The sequence below is a fragment of the Triplophysa dalaica genome, chromosome 17 (genome assembly GCF_015846415.1).
Source record: "Triplophysa dalaica isolate WHDGS20190420 chromosome 17, ASM1584641v1, whole genome shotgun sequence".
Taxonomy (NCBI): domain Eukaryota; kingdom Metazoa; phylum Chordata; class Actinopteri; order Cypriniformes; family Nemacheilidae; genus Triplophysa; species Triplophysa dalaica.
In genome coordinates this window covers 18,765,924-18,783,881 of record NC_079558.1, presented here as the reverse complement: position 1 = coordinate 18,783,881, position 17,958 = coordinate 18,765,924, and the positions used below count along the sequence as shown (strand labels likewise).

The 17,958-nt window shown below is 38.7% G+C and overlaps 1 protein-coding gene across 1 annotated transcript in view; it reads right to left on the bottom strand.

The window, feature by feature from the left end:
- Window positions 1–13,733, bottom strand: part of phyhiplb (phytanoyl-CoA 2-hydroxylase interacting protein-like b) — a 31,105-nt gene extending 17,372 nt beyond the window's left edge. Inside the window, exon 1 of the mRNA XM_056770556.1 lies at window positions 13,117–13,733. Coding sequence (XP_056626534.1) covers window positions 13,117–13,222 — 106 coding nt within the window. The 5' untranslated portion in view covers window positions 13,223–13,733. The remainder of the gene's footprint in view (window positions 1–13,116) is intronic.
- Between the last annotated feature and the right edge of the window lie 4,225 nt (window positions 13,734–17,958).

Genomic DNA, 17,958 nt, shown 5'->3' with positions numbered 1-17,958 from the left:
CAAGGGTTTCTCCACCAAGTACAAAGTTATGTTTTGCTTGGGGATCAAATTCTTATTTCACTGACTGAAATGAAAATCAATTTATAACCTTTATATAACATTTCCCCCTGATTTTTTGTTGTTGATATTCTGTCTCTATCTGTCAGTCTATCACCATGAAAATGATGGACCCTTCATTTCTTTGTAAGCAGGCAAACTTAAATCAGCAGGGGATCAAATAATTATTTCCCTCACTGTATGTATGATTAACAATAGTTTTAGCATTTGTCTTTTGTTTTAGTTTTTAGTTTAGGCATTGACTCTTTGTTTCCAGTTTAAAATAACAGCTTTATCTAATTGTGAGAATCTACATATCACTATGTTTTGCAAATGTTTGAGGGAGAAGTGTGTGTGTGTGTGTGTGTGTGTCTGTGTGTGTGTGTGTGTGTGTGTGTGTGTGTTTGTGTGTGTGTGTGTGTGTGTGTTTGGTGGTGGAATGACTATCTGTAGGTGACCAGATTTATAGATATGCTAACCGTGTTGTGCCTAAACTAGGGCTTCTGTTGTCTTACAGTATTGAAGATATGCTGTGAACTGGACATCCATGTGTACTGTAGATATTATCTAAATTATCTTTGGCTTATTTGTATCAGTACCTATTGTGTGATTGCTCCTGTTTGACATGTCGCTTATTGCTCCCTGACCTCTCTGTAATACTCTTTGGATAAAAGCGTCTACTAAATGACTAAATGTTAATGTAAATATATAGTTCTATCATTTTGGTTTTGTAACAATTTCTGAACCAGCTCATGCAGACCGAATGAGAAACCCAATTATAAAGCAGAGTTATATACACTGCCTGTTCAAAAACAGTCAACAACAGCATGAATTCAACTAAGCAAATAGGTAAGAGCCTCCCATTGGATTTGAGGTCTAGGTTCAACAACGTTATGTGCCCAGAGAATGAGGTCAGTTGACTGAATGATCAAGTTATGCCATCAATGGGTTCTTTCCTTCCTGAGGGCACGGGCAGATTTCAACATGACAATGGCAGGATTCATCGGGCTCAAATTGTGAAAGAGTGCTTAAGGAAACATATACATAATTTTCACTCATTGGCCACCACAGAGCCCACACCTTGACCCTATTGAGAATCTTTGGGATGTGCTGAAAAAGACTTTGCGTAGCGGGTAGACTCTCCCATCAATACAATATTAGTTTTATCGTTTAGATTTTGTAACAATTTCTGAATAAACTCATGCAGACCGAATGAAAAACCCATTTATAAAGCAGATTAGTTTTTGTTGAGAAAAACCAGCACATCTAAATTTTCAGGTGAAAGTCGAGTCTGTAAAGTACCCTAGGTGTCGACAGAGACACTTACATACAGATGTCACGGTTTGTGAAGCAAACACTCAAGACAAGCAGATACTCCAAACTGGTATAATTTAATCCACAGAGACACAGGAAAAAGCACAACACCATAAACACATTCAACAGCGGACAAATTACAAGACCAAAGGAATAAGACAGTAAACAAGGGGTAGACAAGTGATGGGAATAGTGTCCAGATGATGGGGATCAGAGTTATTCTGCTATTTTTTTTTATAATTGAGGAACATAAATTGCTGAATTGACGAAATGCATGCAGCAGGCAGTGAGTAGCTGGACTGATGCAACTCTGTCAAACACCCGCAATGCCCCGTGAAAAAGGATCTTTGTTAACGTTTTTACTTATGCTATTACACATGTATGTTTTCTATGTCTGCGTGTCAGCAGAGACCTTCTGTAGTACTTCGAAGAGGTCACATTTCTTATTCTTGACTGTCTGTGTCTTTTAAGTGTTTATTGTAATGGGTGACTTTTGTTGGAAAGATACTATATCATCATAAATCATCATAAATTACTGTATACAGAGGGATCTTCAACCCTGGACCTGGTGAACTACCGTCCTGCAAATTGCATCTCCAACCCTGCTTCAGCACACCTTTCTGTAATTATCAAGCAACCCAGGTGTGTTTGATTGGGGTTAGAGCTGAAATCTTAAGGAGAGTAGCTCACCAGGAGCAGGGTTGGAGACCCCTGGTATTCAGCATACTGCATCTCTTAAATGTCGTACATTGCAACAGATATGTCTGCTTAAATATCACGCACTGTTAAAAATAAGCAGTGGTTCGCGCCGACATACTTGCAATAACTTAAAAATGAAGGACTAGAGGTGACTCTTATTCTGCCTGGCAGAATTAAGACCGTACAGGATGGTGAGCGATTTGACCAATTGGGTGAAAGGGGCGTTACAGCACCGCCCACATGTACGAATCCCATATTGAGTCCGAAATCCGTTTTTTAAACGACAAACGAAACATGAAAAATCGGGGCGAAATCTAATTTTTCGTTTGTTGAACTAAACGAAAAATGAAAAAAAGAGTCATTTTTCAGTTTCCATTAATTTATTTAATATAGGATATCAAATGAATAAAACGTACACGGACCGTTAATACACACTTAGTCTTTGTATTGAAAGTTGTGCTGAGTGACATTAAAAAAGGTTGTGCACACTGACACGAAAAAATGTGGATATTCGTGTCCATGAACGCGCATTACTGTGATAGATTCCAAATGTTGTGTCTATGCCATGAACTGCTGTGAGACTGGGTTGCACATTGTGTTTTCATCAATTTACAGATGCCAGATTTTAGATTGCGCCCCACCCCCTACTATACAAAATAAATACATAAAAATATCAGAAAATGAACACCTGCACAGACCACACTAGCTGTTCTCCGTTACACATGCATAATTCATGCCTTAAGATTATCAATTATAGTTAATTATAATCGCGTCATGATGCAAAATGCTTAAACACATTTCTTGAAATGATGCCTCGTATTCTCAAAACAGTGAGCACAAATCCATGACGTATCACCCTATTCCCCAAAAATGCAATTTTCATGTCAAAATGAAGCTCTCTTCACAAAACCATTCAACCTGCTGAAAACCAAACTGGTGAGATCAACCCAGAACACTGTTACTAAAACCTCTTACTGCGATTCAAGAATAATTTGACATCTTAGTGTTTATTAGAATATACAACATAAAGGAGTGCACATAGAGCAAAATGAGATTTAGGAAAACTAAAACATTACACTTCTGTAAAGTAGATGAAGATGATCTTACAAGACAAGAAGAGTTCAAAAACCAAAGAACAATATGAACTGGTCATGCAACACAATACACTACACAACTGCACAAATCACATTTACATTCAGCCATTTAGCAGATGCTTTTATCCAAAGTCACTTACAGAGAAGATAAAGGAAACAAACAGTAAAGCCATTTGTCAATAGGAGGGAATGTAAAAAAACATGTCATCCTCTGAACCTTTGGCACAATTTCATAAAGGTATCAGATTGTCAGCAAAAACACTGAACAGGTAAAGAAGGCTACAAATACACATTTTTAAACTAGACAATCACAAATTTGAGGGCGTAAACATACAGTTTACTGGAGATAGTATAGTTAAATTTCTCTTGTATAAAGTGTGTAGTGTGATTATACTGTATGTTTACAGTCAGCAGTATAAAGACCTGTCGATGATTCTATGATGCACAATGACCTTTGATCCTATTGATATGATCCTGAGACTCTGATAGTCTGACTGAATGTATACTGATGAATAAATATGTGCTGTTTGAGTTTACAGCTTGACACTTCACTTCATTATATTGTGTGTTTGTGTTTTCTGAACGAGAACATGGTCAAACCTTTGCAAAATGAGGCTGTTTGTGTGGGGGGTTTGGATAAGTTGGTGTATTGTTCTGAGAATGTTTATAGTTGTCAGAAAATGGTGAATTGTTTCATGAACTGTGTGTTAGCAATCCTGAAAAACTGTTATTTGGTGTATTCATATTTTGTTTATATTTTCTTCCTGTCCTTAAAATCAACCTGCCGAAAGGGCCTACGGATGAAAATGAGCCAGTGTTGGATAAATCTGGTGCATTTAAAATATTGTATGTGTTATTAATGTGATTAGGTAAAATAAAATGAAATGCAAGAAGCTGTTCACATGTCGTATTTTGCGCTCTCATCTGGCGCCCCTCTGGTCATTTTGGACCCAAGGCAACTGCTTATGTAGCCTATGCCACGGGCCGGCCCTGAACAAAACCCTTTTCTGTGTGGAACTAAAATGAAGTGGAAGAGACTAAAAAAAGAGCCGAACATCAGGGCATTGTGAGAAAATAGTGATGTGCTGAAGTCATTCAGAGCAAGACCCTCAACACTTTCTACTCGTTTCTGACAAGTGACAAAATGTTAGCTGAAGTCTTCTCTGATGCTACTTTGGTAAGTGTTGATCACTTTTGTGTTTTCCACAAAATAAAGGCTTTTGTTGAAGTGCCTTGGCAGTTTGGTTAAACATGCGAGTGGAGGTGTAATATACATAAGTGCTAATATTCCTGCACATTCTGAGTGAACATATTTCAGAGAAAGTCTTCAGCTTTATAGTCTGTCAGTATCAGTCAATATATTTATACAGATGGAAAGATCGAGTTATGTCTCTCAGATGAATGATAGTTATGGACTCTACATGCATGACGACATCCATGGGCTTCCTCACATGACCAGACAACAATAGAGAAAGTGAACGCATGAGAACACAGACAAAGCCGGACATTCTCTGACGGGTCACTCCAAGATCTCCACAACGCCCTCATTGAGCCCTCAGCAGCTCTGAAGCATGAGACACAGAAGCTCTGCTTTGTTTCATTCATCCGTATGAATAATAAACAGGAAAGAGCTGAATTACTGAACGTTCGTTTGGATTCATACTGTATATGAATGCTAGACATGGGAATTTATCCAAAAACACTCGCCAAAGAAAACATGATGATTGAGTTACTACAAACCTGACTGGGATTGTATCACAGCACATCAGGAGTAACCGGTAGACTGGTTTGCTAAGACATTCCCCATCCCACAATGCACTGCACTCAACATGACCTTCTTATTCCAGTATGATCATGGAAACAAAAATAAAATACTTTTTCTGTATCAGTATGCCGGAGATGAGCTGTTTGTTTTTGCTGTAAAGTAATTTTAGGAATGATTGTTCACCCGAAAAATACATTCTTCAAAATATCTTCTGTTGTGTTCTGCATGCAGAAGAAAGTCAAACAGGTGATGACCCAATTTTCATTTTCACTTTGAATTTATTTACTGCTTTTATTTTTATTATTTGTTTTCATTCTTATTAATTAGTTAAGCATTGCATTGCATTAACAACAGAAAATGTAGGGCTTGAATGCACTAAAAACAGCTGTTGTGCGTATAAATGTAAAATTACAAATATGTTACAACATGATACAATCTTTGCAGTGTATTTTTACAGCAGTATTTTGCTGTAATGCTGTATCACAGTTGACATTTTAAATGGATGAGATATTTGTCTTCCCGGGATTAATACAGTGTTAATAATCAGGATTTATTCTAGCTGTCCATCTTTCAGCAAATGGGTTAATTTCCATTAGAAATATTTTGATTCTGGGCAGCGTTGAGATAATACTGGCTGAAACTCAAAGCTGGACGTGATGAATTTCCTGCAGTCATTGGGGGTTTCTGCTTGCTTAAAGTTGAGATGTGCTTTATCTCAAGAGTTCATTTGATTCTCTCATAATACAGCAGATGAAATGGCCTTCAAGGTCAAGCAGATTAATATGATGAAATGTTACGGTGGTATATTGTTACTGTGATCCTGTTGGCACAGAATTTCATTACCAACAGTGTTACTACAATGAAATATTCCAGATGTTTCATCTCTGTCCTTTGTGTTGTCCATCAGTGGTGAGATTGACCCATCAACACTTTCTTGACAGAGATGAGTAGTCACAGTGCGGCATGACTTTCATCTGATTCAACACATTGAAGAATGAGATGCTGCTCTATTTATAGTCTTGGGACCAAGAACTGATGCAACTTTAATGCACTGCTTCAGTAATTCCATCACCCTCAAGACATATGAAACGCCACCATTCCTGCATCTTCACTGGTGTAGCTTTCATCATCTTGCCTTATTTTCTAATATTTGTATGTTTTTGTTTAATTTATAGTGTGCAAATTCAGAGGAATAAGGCACCTCGTAAATGATGGATCAAATAACACACGTCACGTTTAATAAAGCTATGGATCTGGAAGAAAGTGTGTTTTTCACTGAAAAGGTTTTGTAACACACAATGATGAATGTACAGTAGATTTGACAGGACACAGGTCTGTGCTATTAATATATTGGAGGGTAAAACAGAATGGACTTGAATTAACTGAGAAAACTGTCACGAAACGTGTGGTGATAGAACCCAAATGCAGGCAGCGGTATGGGGTAACAAAAGATTTTAATAAACACAAAACAAAAACCCACAATGGGGTAAAATACAGGGGATAAACAAAGACAGCCAAACAGGAACGTAAAACTCACGGAGGGAAAACCAACTGCAACAAAATCAACAAGGATCACAAAACAGGAACAGGACGCTGGTAATAAACGCTGGGACACAGCGTATGGATAACTCCTTGGAACCAGAGTTCAGACAGGCAAACGGACATCAAAGTTTACAAGTATGTACAAGAACAAACGAGCACAGGACAGAGAATACAAGGGCATTAAATAGGGAGACGAACAAAGGATAATTAACAATAGGCAGGTGTGGGTAATGAAACACTCAAGGGAAGCTAACGAGGAGACGAGAGGGGCGGGGCCATAGACGAGACACGAGAAGGCGCATGTCAGCCAAAATCTAAGCCATGCCATGTCCTTCTCACACAAAACCCTAGACTTAGTCATGACTCCGCTGCAAGAATAAGAATAAACATGACATGATAGCGGAATCATGACAAAAACAAACAAGAGCATATGCCGTTCACAGCGGTCATCTCATCAACCTCGGACCGAATGCATAAAACTGTCTACAAGTTAGAAAGCCGGTGTCACGTGCAGTTCAAGGTTGAGCTGCAGGTGATGGTCCTTCATCCAGAGTGAAATGTTATTCAGGCATGCTGAAATGCGTGCAGAAACCGTCGGATCATTAGGCTGAAATGACAGGTGGAGTTGTGTCTCATCCGCATAGCAGTGATAGGAAAAGCCATGTTTCTAAATGACAGAATCTAGGGATGTTGTGTATATGGAGTATAACAGCGGTCCAAGAACTGAGCCCTGGGGTACCCCTATACTGAGATGCTGGGAATCAGAGACCTCACCTCTCCAGGATACTCTGAATGGCCTACCCCAGAGGTAAGACTTAAACAACCGTAGAACTATTCTAGAGACACCCACAGTCTTGAGGGTCGCCAGGAGGATATGGTGGTTTACAGTGTCGAAGCGGCAGATGGAGGAAAGCTTGTTAGCTACCACACGCTCAAGGGTTTTTGCAATGAAGGGGAGGAGAGATACTGTTCTGTAGTTTCCTAGCAGTGCAGGATCAAAAGTGTGTTTCTTCAGTAAAGGGGTTATACAGGCCTCCTTAAAAGCAGTGTGAAATGTACCAGTGGTGAGAGAAGAGTTGATAATGTGGGTCAGAGTGGGGACAACCCACGGAGAGATGGCCTGAAGGAGATGGGTTGGAATGGGATCTAACGGGCAGGTAGTCGGGTGATTAGAAGCAATGACTTTGGAAACGTCAGCTTCAGACGGGAGAGAGAAAGCGGGAGCGAGCAGGCTTCAGGAGTTTGTGCATGTTCAGCAGGCCTCACGGAAGGTCAGCATTCGGAAAAAATGAGCTAATAAAATATTTCAAATTCACATTTCATAGCAGGGGCTATCAGTGGTTTTGAGATGAATGAGAATGCTCAAACGCAACTAATTCGTAACTTATTCTTGTGACAGGAAACAAACTTGCTGAAGACAAACTTTATTTATTAACATATTTTTTTTATAACGTATTTTATTAGGTTTAGGGTAGGGGTTTGGGTTAAAAAACATTTAACTGTGATCATTACTTACAGGCGTACACAAAATGATCACATTGCTAAAAGCAAACAATGGCGACCACGAGTTACAATCGAATTGGGGCTAAGTATATAAAGTGGGAGAAGTTGAATCAGAATTTTACCTCACCCCCATCTCCATGAATTACTCTAGTTGTTCTAAATCCGTATAAATGTATTTGTTTGATTGAACACAGAGAAAGATATTTGGAAGAAATGCTTGTCACCAAACAATTCTTGGATCCCATTGACTCTCATAGTAGGAAAAATGACAATGGTAGTCAAAGGTGCCCCAGAACTGTTTTGATGTCTTACATTCTTCAAAATATCTTCTTTTGTGTTCAACAGGGGAAAATTATATAAGTAATATATAAAAGTATTTTTTCCTACTATGGTAGTCGATGGGGTCCAAGAACTGTTTGGTGACAAGCATTCTTCCAAAATCTTTCTCTATGTTCATCAGAACAAAGACATTTGTACAGATTTGGAACGGTGAGAAAATTTTGACACAATTTTAATTTTTGGGTGAACTGTTCCTTTAACTTTGAGAGTCTTGATGAAGAAGATGATTGATTGAGAGCTCTTCAATACAAAGGTCTTCCTCACAGGTTTATTTTAATCCTGGTTTGTATCGAGAAATGTAAAACCTCTCTGAATGTGTCTTTGGCTGTAAGGGAGTTGATGTCCAAGGTTAAATGTGGTATTAGTTTCTGATATTTCATACACTTTATAAGGTTGTGTTCACACTTAAATTATTTTTGACAAGAAAATGTTGACAATGGAGCTTTTTTAGTTCGCAAAATTATGGTTACAAAGAGCAGCCGGAAATGTTCAAAGATAGCATTTGTGCACGGAGGCAGCTTAGAATGAGAGGCTTCATAGGCAGCGTAACGGAAGTCTATTTGAATTATAAACACAGAGCGTCTTTGCAAAAACCAATCACATATTTAAAAACGACTATACTATTTTCTTGCTAGAAATGCAATTAGAAGTTATTGAATGTGAAATTTTTATTTACATTTATACAAAACTATTCAGCAAAAGGCGTTTCGGACCCCATTTTATTTTTTCGATCTTGAGCCTTCTCGACCAATCACATTCTTTGCATGTTGTTATTGAAAGACAAATCTCTGTCATTGTTTAGCTGTGAAAAAGGTGACGTAGGGTGTTTTTCCAGAAAAAAATATTTTTTTCAACCTCAAAAGACGACCTGAGCTGCAGAAAAAGACGCTGGTGTTTAAAAAACGTTTTAGACACTAGCAGCTTCATAAAAGAAGTCAAGTGTGAACACAGCGTAATGTGGCTTTTTATTTCAGATGCATTCAGTACTCATATCAGTTTTCAACATCAATCGGCTAAAATAAATGATGCGTGGCATTTCATATTTCATTATGAATTCACAAGTTCACCTGCCCATCCAATGTTGATATAAATATAGAAATAATAATGAAAATGGCGTGTTGTTCATGAGTTATTTATATCCCGGGGTCTCACTGTAATCCTGTTAAAACAAGTTTTTTGAGACGTGATAATAAAAGCCAGCCACTGTGTGATCTCTATCAGTTCTGACTCCTTTAAATCAATAAACATTTATTCATTAAACTTATCACTTGTTGACATAACTAATTAATAATAAATATTTTTATGTGAATTTAGATGTAATACACTTTAATGTAATTTTTAACAATTGAAACATTTTACACATTTTAATACTTTTTAGCGGCATCTAGTGGTGGGGTTTCGAACTGCAACCAACGGCTCACTCCACCGCACCCCACTCCCTTGGCTGACACAGGACTAAGATTTTGTAACATTTTAGTTTGCTTTGCCGTCAAAGGCTACTGTAGAAACAACATGGAGAATACCATGTAATGGCCGATTCAAATTTTCTATGGTCATATGACCAGCGGTGCACGTGCGGCACTCTCAAAAGTTGAATCATCTCTACACGAAATGTGAATCGCCCCTAAGGGGACCTGCTGTGTTTGAGATAGACAATGAATAAATAGCTCCTTCTAAGGTAATAAAAATGTAACGCTTCATTATGTAAAGACTTAATACACCTCTGAACACATAGTTATGTATAATACTGTATATTGCATTTCTGCCATATAGATCCTCCAAAATTACACACTGGACCTTTAATAAAACGAGCAATCTTTAAACATAACAGCATGGACTACCCTTGAGTCTACGGTTGAGTCGATTCAGCTGATGTTTATATATGGAGAATCATGTTTCTAACTTTATTTCTTAGTTTTACTGTCAGGGTTCTGAAGAGAGATTGGTACATTAGCCGAGGAGTTTAAGATTCTGATCTGTTGTAATAAAGTTCTGTATCTACATAATCACATGGTCCCCAAATAGAGCAGCATTGTATCTCACACACACACACACACACACACACACACACAAAGTGTGATGCAGTGATATAACAGCACGAGCTGAGAAAGCAAATCTGGGTTTCTATAACTGCGATGTTTGCGCTTGAGGTGACAGAAAAACATACAAACACTAAATGTTGCACAAATATTTTCAGCAGATATATGCTTTTCTAGGTGCTTTACAAATGTCTGTCCAGCAGAATTCTCTTAAGATGATCATTCAAAAAAAAATTGCAAAAGACTTTGACATCCATTCAGTGTACGAAACCACACGAGACCAGATCAGATCATGTAGAAATAAAAACAAACATGTAGTGACTGTATAAAGCTTTAGTCTCAGTTCACACGTTTTACTGCACGACAGGACTCATCCTCATGAATTTACTGCATTATCTCTGTGGGTTTTGTTGTGTTTTAACTGCCCTTTGTGCACACTGGACACAATTAGTAAATTGATGGCCGTGTTAAATGCGTTCTTTCATTGAGCGGGTGGGCTTGGCAGATGGAGCCCGTCCCCCCCCCCACACACACACAGCTGGTCAAAGCTGTACATTTAAACTGAGTCAGCGAGGCCTCACCCATCTGAGACCTGCCACCCTGTCTGCTTCACCACACAAGCACGTTCATCCTGAGAGTATTCAAGTGCAGCTCTGTGACACAGAGATTACGTCACGGAAATATAGTTCTGATTTCATTCCAGCTGGGTTCTGTTTCAGCAAAGAAAGAACTTAGCATATTTGAAAGATGCGTTCATGACAGAGCCATACATTCATTCTTATCCCATAATGAGCACCTGGAACGTGTTCGTGAAACCCTGTGTGTGTCCGCATGACATAGTACCGATTTAATGAAGTCATCATTCAACCTAATTCATGATATACTGTATTTATGAACACTAGTTTATGAACACTAGTTTACTTCCAAAATGAGATATCTCTGTTTAAAAAAAAAAAGAAATCATGTTTTTATTGTGCATTCCAATTCATTTCAATCAAACTGCAGTCGGTTTGTTTTGATTTAAGCCATAAGAACGCAGAAAAATACAGATAAATAACACAATAAAAACATGTAAAAAATTTAAAACATGATTTTTGTAAAATCTCTTAAATCTCTTTTTGGGAAAAAATTCTTCGCTCTAATGATCTTAATATATAGGATGTATGTACAGTAGAATGAAATTAATTATATGTAAATGTAGTCTTCAATAATATATATCAAATTAGAGAGAGAGAGAGAGAGAGAGAGAGACGGGCTGTTGTGGCACAGAACACAGATGGGTCCGAACAGAATGTCCCATTGTGACTCCGTTATGTTTGGTCCACATCTGAACAGTCATCAGTGTTCATTATTGTTCAGAATCCTTTAACAAACAAGATTCTACAGTATACGGAGACCTGCAGAGAATAAGTACAATACTCGTGTGCTCGGCCACTTTAAACGGTTGGGTTGTTTTATGGGTTTTGGGAAACAAGACGGCATTTTATGTTAAATCTGAAACGTAGTTCGAGACAATGTTTCATTAATTCATAACAATAGAATGTATGTCAATAGAGCTGTGTGTGCCTATAGTCATTATATGCTGTGTCAATAAGCACTCTTTCTCTCTTTGTGTCTTTCTCCTGGTGTGTTCAGTGTGTTGAGGGGACATGAAGTTCCTCTACACAGCGCTGGAACAGAATACCAAACATAAGGTAGGTCCTCACTACACTTGAGCATTGAGTTGATATGCGAGTCCACAGTAATGGAGCTAAACAAAATGGAGCTATACATTTACCCTACTGTAAATATTGTAGCGTCAAAATGTTAAAGGACATGACAACATAGTATTGTATTACTTTTTTTATATGAGGCCTGATCTAATATAAAAAATAAAAGCGTACAAGGATGCAGTAAACAGACTGCTGTGGAAAATCAATAGCTAAATGAGGCTGGAAAATGCTTGGATGGGAACACACCCACGTGAACCCTCTCCATCAACATTTATGTCGAACTTAGCAAATCAATGTAGACAGCACGCGCATTAGACAATGAACAGCACCCGTATGAATCAGCAGATGCTGAGTGTGAATCTGCTGTTTCAGACCCGTCGGAGTCACTGAGTCGCTGTGCTGCTCGTTTAGAGACTCATGCAGCTGCAGTCTGGTGCTGTTTCCATATGATGCGCGCGGCGCGCACTGACCGTGTCCATGGTGCTGAACATCATCCTGAAACATGCGTTCACGTGCATGAAATAGACAACACACGCATCTCTGTCCATCATCCGAAGGACACAAAGACCAAGGTCTCGCGCGCACGTGACATCTACAGCATTTACATGCGTGCGCCGTAAACACACAATACGAGAGACATGTAGTCGTCAAACGCCGTTCTTAGAAACGAAGCACTGCACGTGTAACTCACGTTTGCATCGGTTGAAATAATATTTCAACGTCTCGATATATAGTATGGCTTTAGGTTGATGAGCTTGTGGGGTGAAATGATCAAATGCATTTACTCCACGAACGCGTTTGACTAACAAATAAAGCATCTGATTCAATAACCGAAAGCGTCCGCAACGGAAAACGCGCCTTTGCATGTATTGAAATGACATTTCCCTGACAATAAGCCCCACTCAGTGTGCCCGCTCCTGCACACCAGCACATTCTACAGTAAATATGACAGACTGAACCTTCAACATCAACAATCTAGAACATGCAGCGATCTTTCAATGCGTTCGCGACGCGCGTGCTCGCCGTCGTCTAGAAGCGCGTTCAGCTGTCTGCGCGAACGCAACACTTCTTACCTTCTCTCTCACAAAGCTGGATGGCATCCAGACTCAGATTCTTTATCATGTCCACACACGGACTCGTGGGGCTGCTCACACTATGTCCCACGCGCGGAACCTCCATCGTTGAGTCTGTACCGGACGATATTCCTCTAGTGCGAGTGACTGCAGTGCCGCAGGACAGAGATGTGAACCTCTTGTGCTTCTCTCACGGGTTTCCACGGTGTGGTGCTGATGATGGCCACGCCACGCCACGTCAGCGCAGCGTCACGGCCTCTCCATCCACAGCTGATCTTTCATCCTCCACAGTCAAGGTCAGAGTGCGATGACCCTCAGTGTCACTCCTTCAGTTCACAGTGTCATTATACTTACGGATAGATGTTTAATTGACCGATTTAATGTGTCAGGTCTGGAACTCACTTTCTAAAGGGTTGCATGTCTTAAAGTCCATTTCTGTTATCCTTGCGCATTTCGGCTAATACATGTTGTGTACTGTATTTGATGTAGTAAACAGTAGTAAACTGTAGGACGGTGTAATAAACTATTGTGAACAAAAATTTCTATTGTACGTTTAAAAAAAATCCTGTATCTGGTCATTTTACTATAGTTAAAAGTACATTTACATTTATTCATTCTGCAGACATCTTTATCCAAAGTGACTTTCATATGAGAAAACATTTTTTCAAAGAGCTAAACATAATTGTTTTTTGTGTTTTCCATGTTTACAAGTACTATGATGTATAGTGTGTAGTCTTATCACAGGGAAGCGTGTTGTTTTGTGCGTATTGGCTACCATGTGTACTACTGTGACTTCACTACAGATGCTGTGATTAAACTTCTGGTTTTACTTCAGCTTCATTTCATCTGTACAGTATTTATGTTTGATGGAGAATCATAAAGGCTTTAATGTGAAGCGATGTTGATTCAGCCTGTGGGCTCACAGAGAACACAGAAGAGATTAACAGTGAATTAAATGTTTTCTTATATAACAAGATTACTGCCCACTAGCTTTCTTGTTTTCCCATTTGTGTTCTGTTGCTATTTGTCAAGCAAATGAGTTAGACTCTGGTAAAGCGGGTAAACTGCCAAATCTCTCTCTCTCACACAAAACACACATTTGTTTCACTGTTAAGTTAATTTCAAACACTTTTATTCATGTTACATCAGACTAATAATAACACTTACAGAAACCTTGTTAGATTAAAAAAACATGATTTTGTCATTTTTTCTCGGACAGTGTGTTGAGCAAAGAGGAATAAAGCGAAACCTTTAAATACACCAAGACAAAATGTCAAACTAAACAGAGAATTAGTATGTCTAAAAGGTCTCTACTGTAATAATAATGGGTTACATTTATATTTGCAGAATGATCAGAAATAAGTGAACACCAGTAACTCAACTGGGCCCATGCAGTTCATAAAGATTTTTTTTCTGATGAAGTATCTCATGTCTCCATCTTAAAATTGTAGGTTTTGTCTGTTCCTTTAGGCTATGTTGTGATGACAATTGCTGCACGACTCTCATCTGAACATCTTTTCTCATATATTAAACAGATTCATTGTATGAGCTGTATTTGTCTTTTGAGTTCAGTTGAATGCATTTGAACGTAAACCCAGAAGATCTACAGTGACTGCCCCTGAAGAGCATGAATCACATCATTCTCATTCAGTAGACTGTATAACATCACACGGATGGAGAATCTCACTGCAGGTGCTTTTGATTCAGATCAAACACAGAAGAGATCTGAACGTGGATCTCAGTGTGTGGCAGTGTGTAGCAGCGTCATCATGTTCCTCGGAGCAAAGTGAGAAGCCCTTCATCCCCCCGTATTCTCTAACACCCTGTGTGAAAACCCAACACACTCCACCCCCTACACATCCACTGTACATGATTCCTAATCCATCCCTTAATCCTTTCCTCCATCTATCCTCCGATGAATCCATACCCTGATCCAAACACCCTTTATCCATCCAACTTTACATACCCCAAACTCTGAATCTCTCCATCCCCTGATCCATCCCTCCACATCTCTAGATTCTGATCACAGGCTAAATATCTGCTCTTGTGTGTCATCACAAATGGTGTGGTTGCAATGAGACGAGAGGATGACAGATGGTAACATTTATGAGGACAGAAGCCAGCATGGAGACAGAGAGAGAGAGAGAGAGAGAGAGAGAGAGAGAGGCCGTTACAGTAATTAAAGGAGCAGGATGTATAACAGAGACGAATTCAGGAGCAGCAGGTTCATGTGAGGTGTTCACTCAGGGTGAAGAAATGATGATGGAGAGAGACTAGGACACAACTCCAACACATAATCTCTGCTGCTGACACTGAGGATTCATCACACACACATCCACGCACGCACACACACACGCACGTACATCCACACACACACACACACACACACACACACACAAACACACACACATGCACATAATGCAAATACATGCACACACACACACACACACACACACACAAACACACACACATGCACATAATGCAAATACATGCACACACACACACACACACAAACACACACACACACACACACGCACATACACGCACACACACGCACACGCACACACGCAAACTAAGTCATTTAAAGCTGTCACTGTCTTTTGATTTGACATCTAAACGAGTCAAGAACCCTTTTTACTCAAGTTAATATTTTTAAGGTCTGTTTTGAAGTAAATAAATCTCACATTAAATCATTTACAACAACGGTCTAAACAAATCTTTTAGAACTCCACAACAGATAGAGTCAAACAAGAAAACTTCCACCAAAACTGCAAAAAGATGAAATCCATATAACACACATTAACCTTCAGTGTTGTCGATGTCGATTGTCGAGTGGTTGCATGTCACAATAGCATCTTGACAGTAAACAGTCAGTAAAATAAATCTGAAACATTAAACAAACTGGACAGAAAAAAGAAGGCAACACATCACAATATGACATTCGTGAACTGAACTGGTCAATCCTGGCTGTGCATTTGTTTACCCAAGGACAGAAATCACAAAAATTCACATGTTGTTCTGAAATTGATATTTAATTATTATCATTGCATGCAGCCCCCGGTGTGCCATATTAATGAAAACTCTTAAAAAACGCAAAGCAGATTATTCAGAACTGACATTCCTCATGAAACCAGATTTATAATCAAATCACAAACGTTAAAACTCAAATGATTTGTTTACATTGTCAGTGCCTGTCAACAGGATTTATTCTGCACTTTGTGTTTTTCTTATCATTTCATTTTCATGATAAATAAACTTTTGTCCTTTTATTTTTATGTAGACTCCATATTGGTGAAGTACATATTATGTGGAGCCTGTTTGTTCACTTTCACTTTTAAAGTAGCTTCCTGAACACTGGACAAAGCCTCAGAATGTAAATGAGCTGCATGAGTACACACAGAATGTAAACCAGAGGCAAAACACGGCAGTGACACATGATGATAAACAGAGGCGGCGGGTGATGGATGAGCTTCAGGTGAATCACAGGTTTTATCATCATACAGCACTCACAGTGTTAAGAGAATGAACATTAACATTCACAGTATTTGTGTTTGAAATGCGTGCTATAAAGACATTAAACATCCACTCCTGTTTCCTCTATACATCCAAATGTGAAAGTGTTTCATGACAACTGTGTTTTGTATGAGGTACATAATGTTTATGCTGGTCTTCTATATCCAGGACATATTTCATTCCAGGCCTACAAAAATATAAAATGAATTAAGGAAAACAACTTCACTGAAAAAGAGTGAATATATCTATTGAATTGTGGTTAATTCTCATACAATTTATCGCCACATTCTATTAATAAACAAGGAATACAATGCAAATACTGTGGAAGCGTTTCGTAAAACAGCAAGTTTAAGCAAATCCGCACCTTAGCACCCCCTATTGGAAGAAAAACGAAACTACTTCAAACATCCGTCCACTCTTTGTGCTCAGCAGCCTCACACGAGAGCTGCAGTCTAGAACTGAATACTGATATCGTTTTAATACCGATTGTTTATTATATTTTATGCAATCTTTTTATCTGTTTACTTGATCTTAAAGCATGTAAACCCTAAAAGTGATCAACAGGAACTGCATAAGGTTATACGATGATGGGTAAATCTAAATAAAAAATATCAATAAGCACTTATATTTATTTGTGTTTTTGTCTGAATATCACAGAGTTCATCCTCAAGTGATCTGTTGTGAAATAAACACATTTCACATTTTAACCTCTGAACTCAATCTCTTCTCACATTTGAAAACGACAACAACCAAAAAAATGTGGCGAGATGGAAAAGCTGGAATTCAGAGGGTTTGCCAGAGGGAAATGAGAAGCCACAAGCTGTCCTGTTTCATTTAGAGGATATTTGAGGAACGTCTGCCCAAAGTACAGTAAACTTGAGATTGACCATAGAAAGCTTTAGAGGTTTTACAGTATGTGCTGCTTTGTTCATGAAGCCTTTGAGGTACCACTTCAACGATGAAACAAACATGAACTAAGAAGAAAAAATGCGGAAGAAGTGTTGATGTTAACAAATACGACCTTGTTGTAAAGTGAACTTGTCGCCTTTGACTTTCAAATAGAGAGAAAAGTCTGTGTGTGTGTGTATCATGAGATCACTGGAATATTTGTGTCATACTGTAATGATCTGCTGTGATGATGGGTGCGGTTCTGCTCAAAAAACATTTTACTCCAGTCCATCTCATCCTCACATTCACTAAGTCTACATACAGTCACATAAACCTCAGTCCACGAGGAAGAGAAAGGAAGCGTTTCTAGATGTAAACAACACACGCACGCATATTTAAAGAAAGAAAAAGCTTCAATAAACTCACCAGAGAAGGCAAACG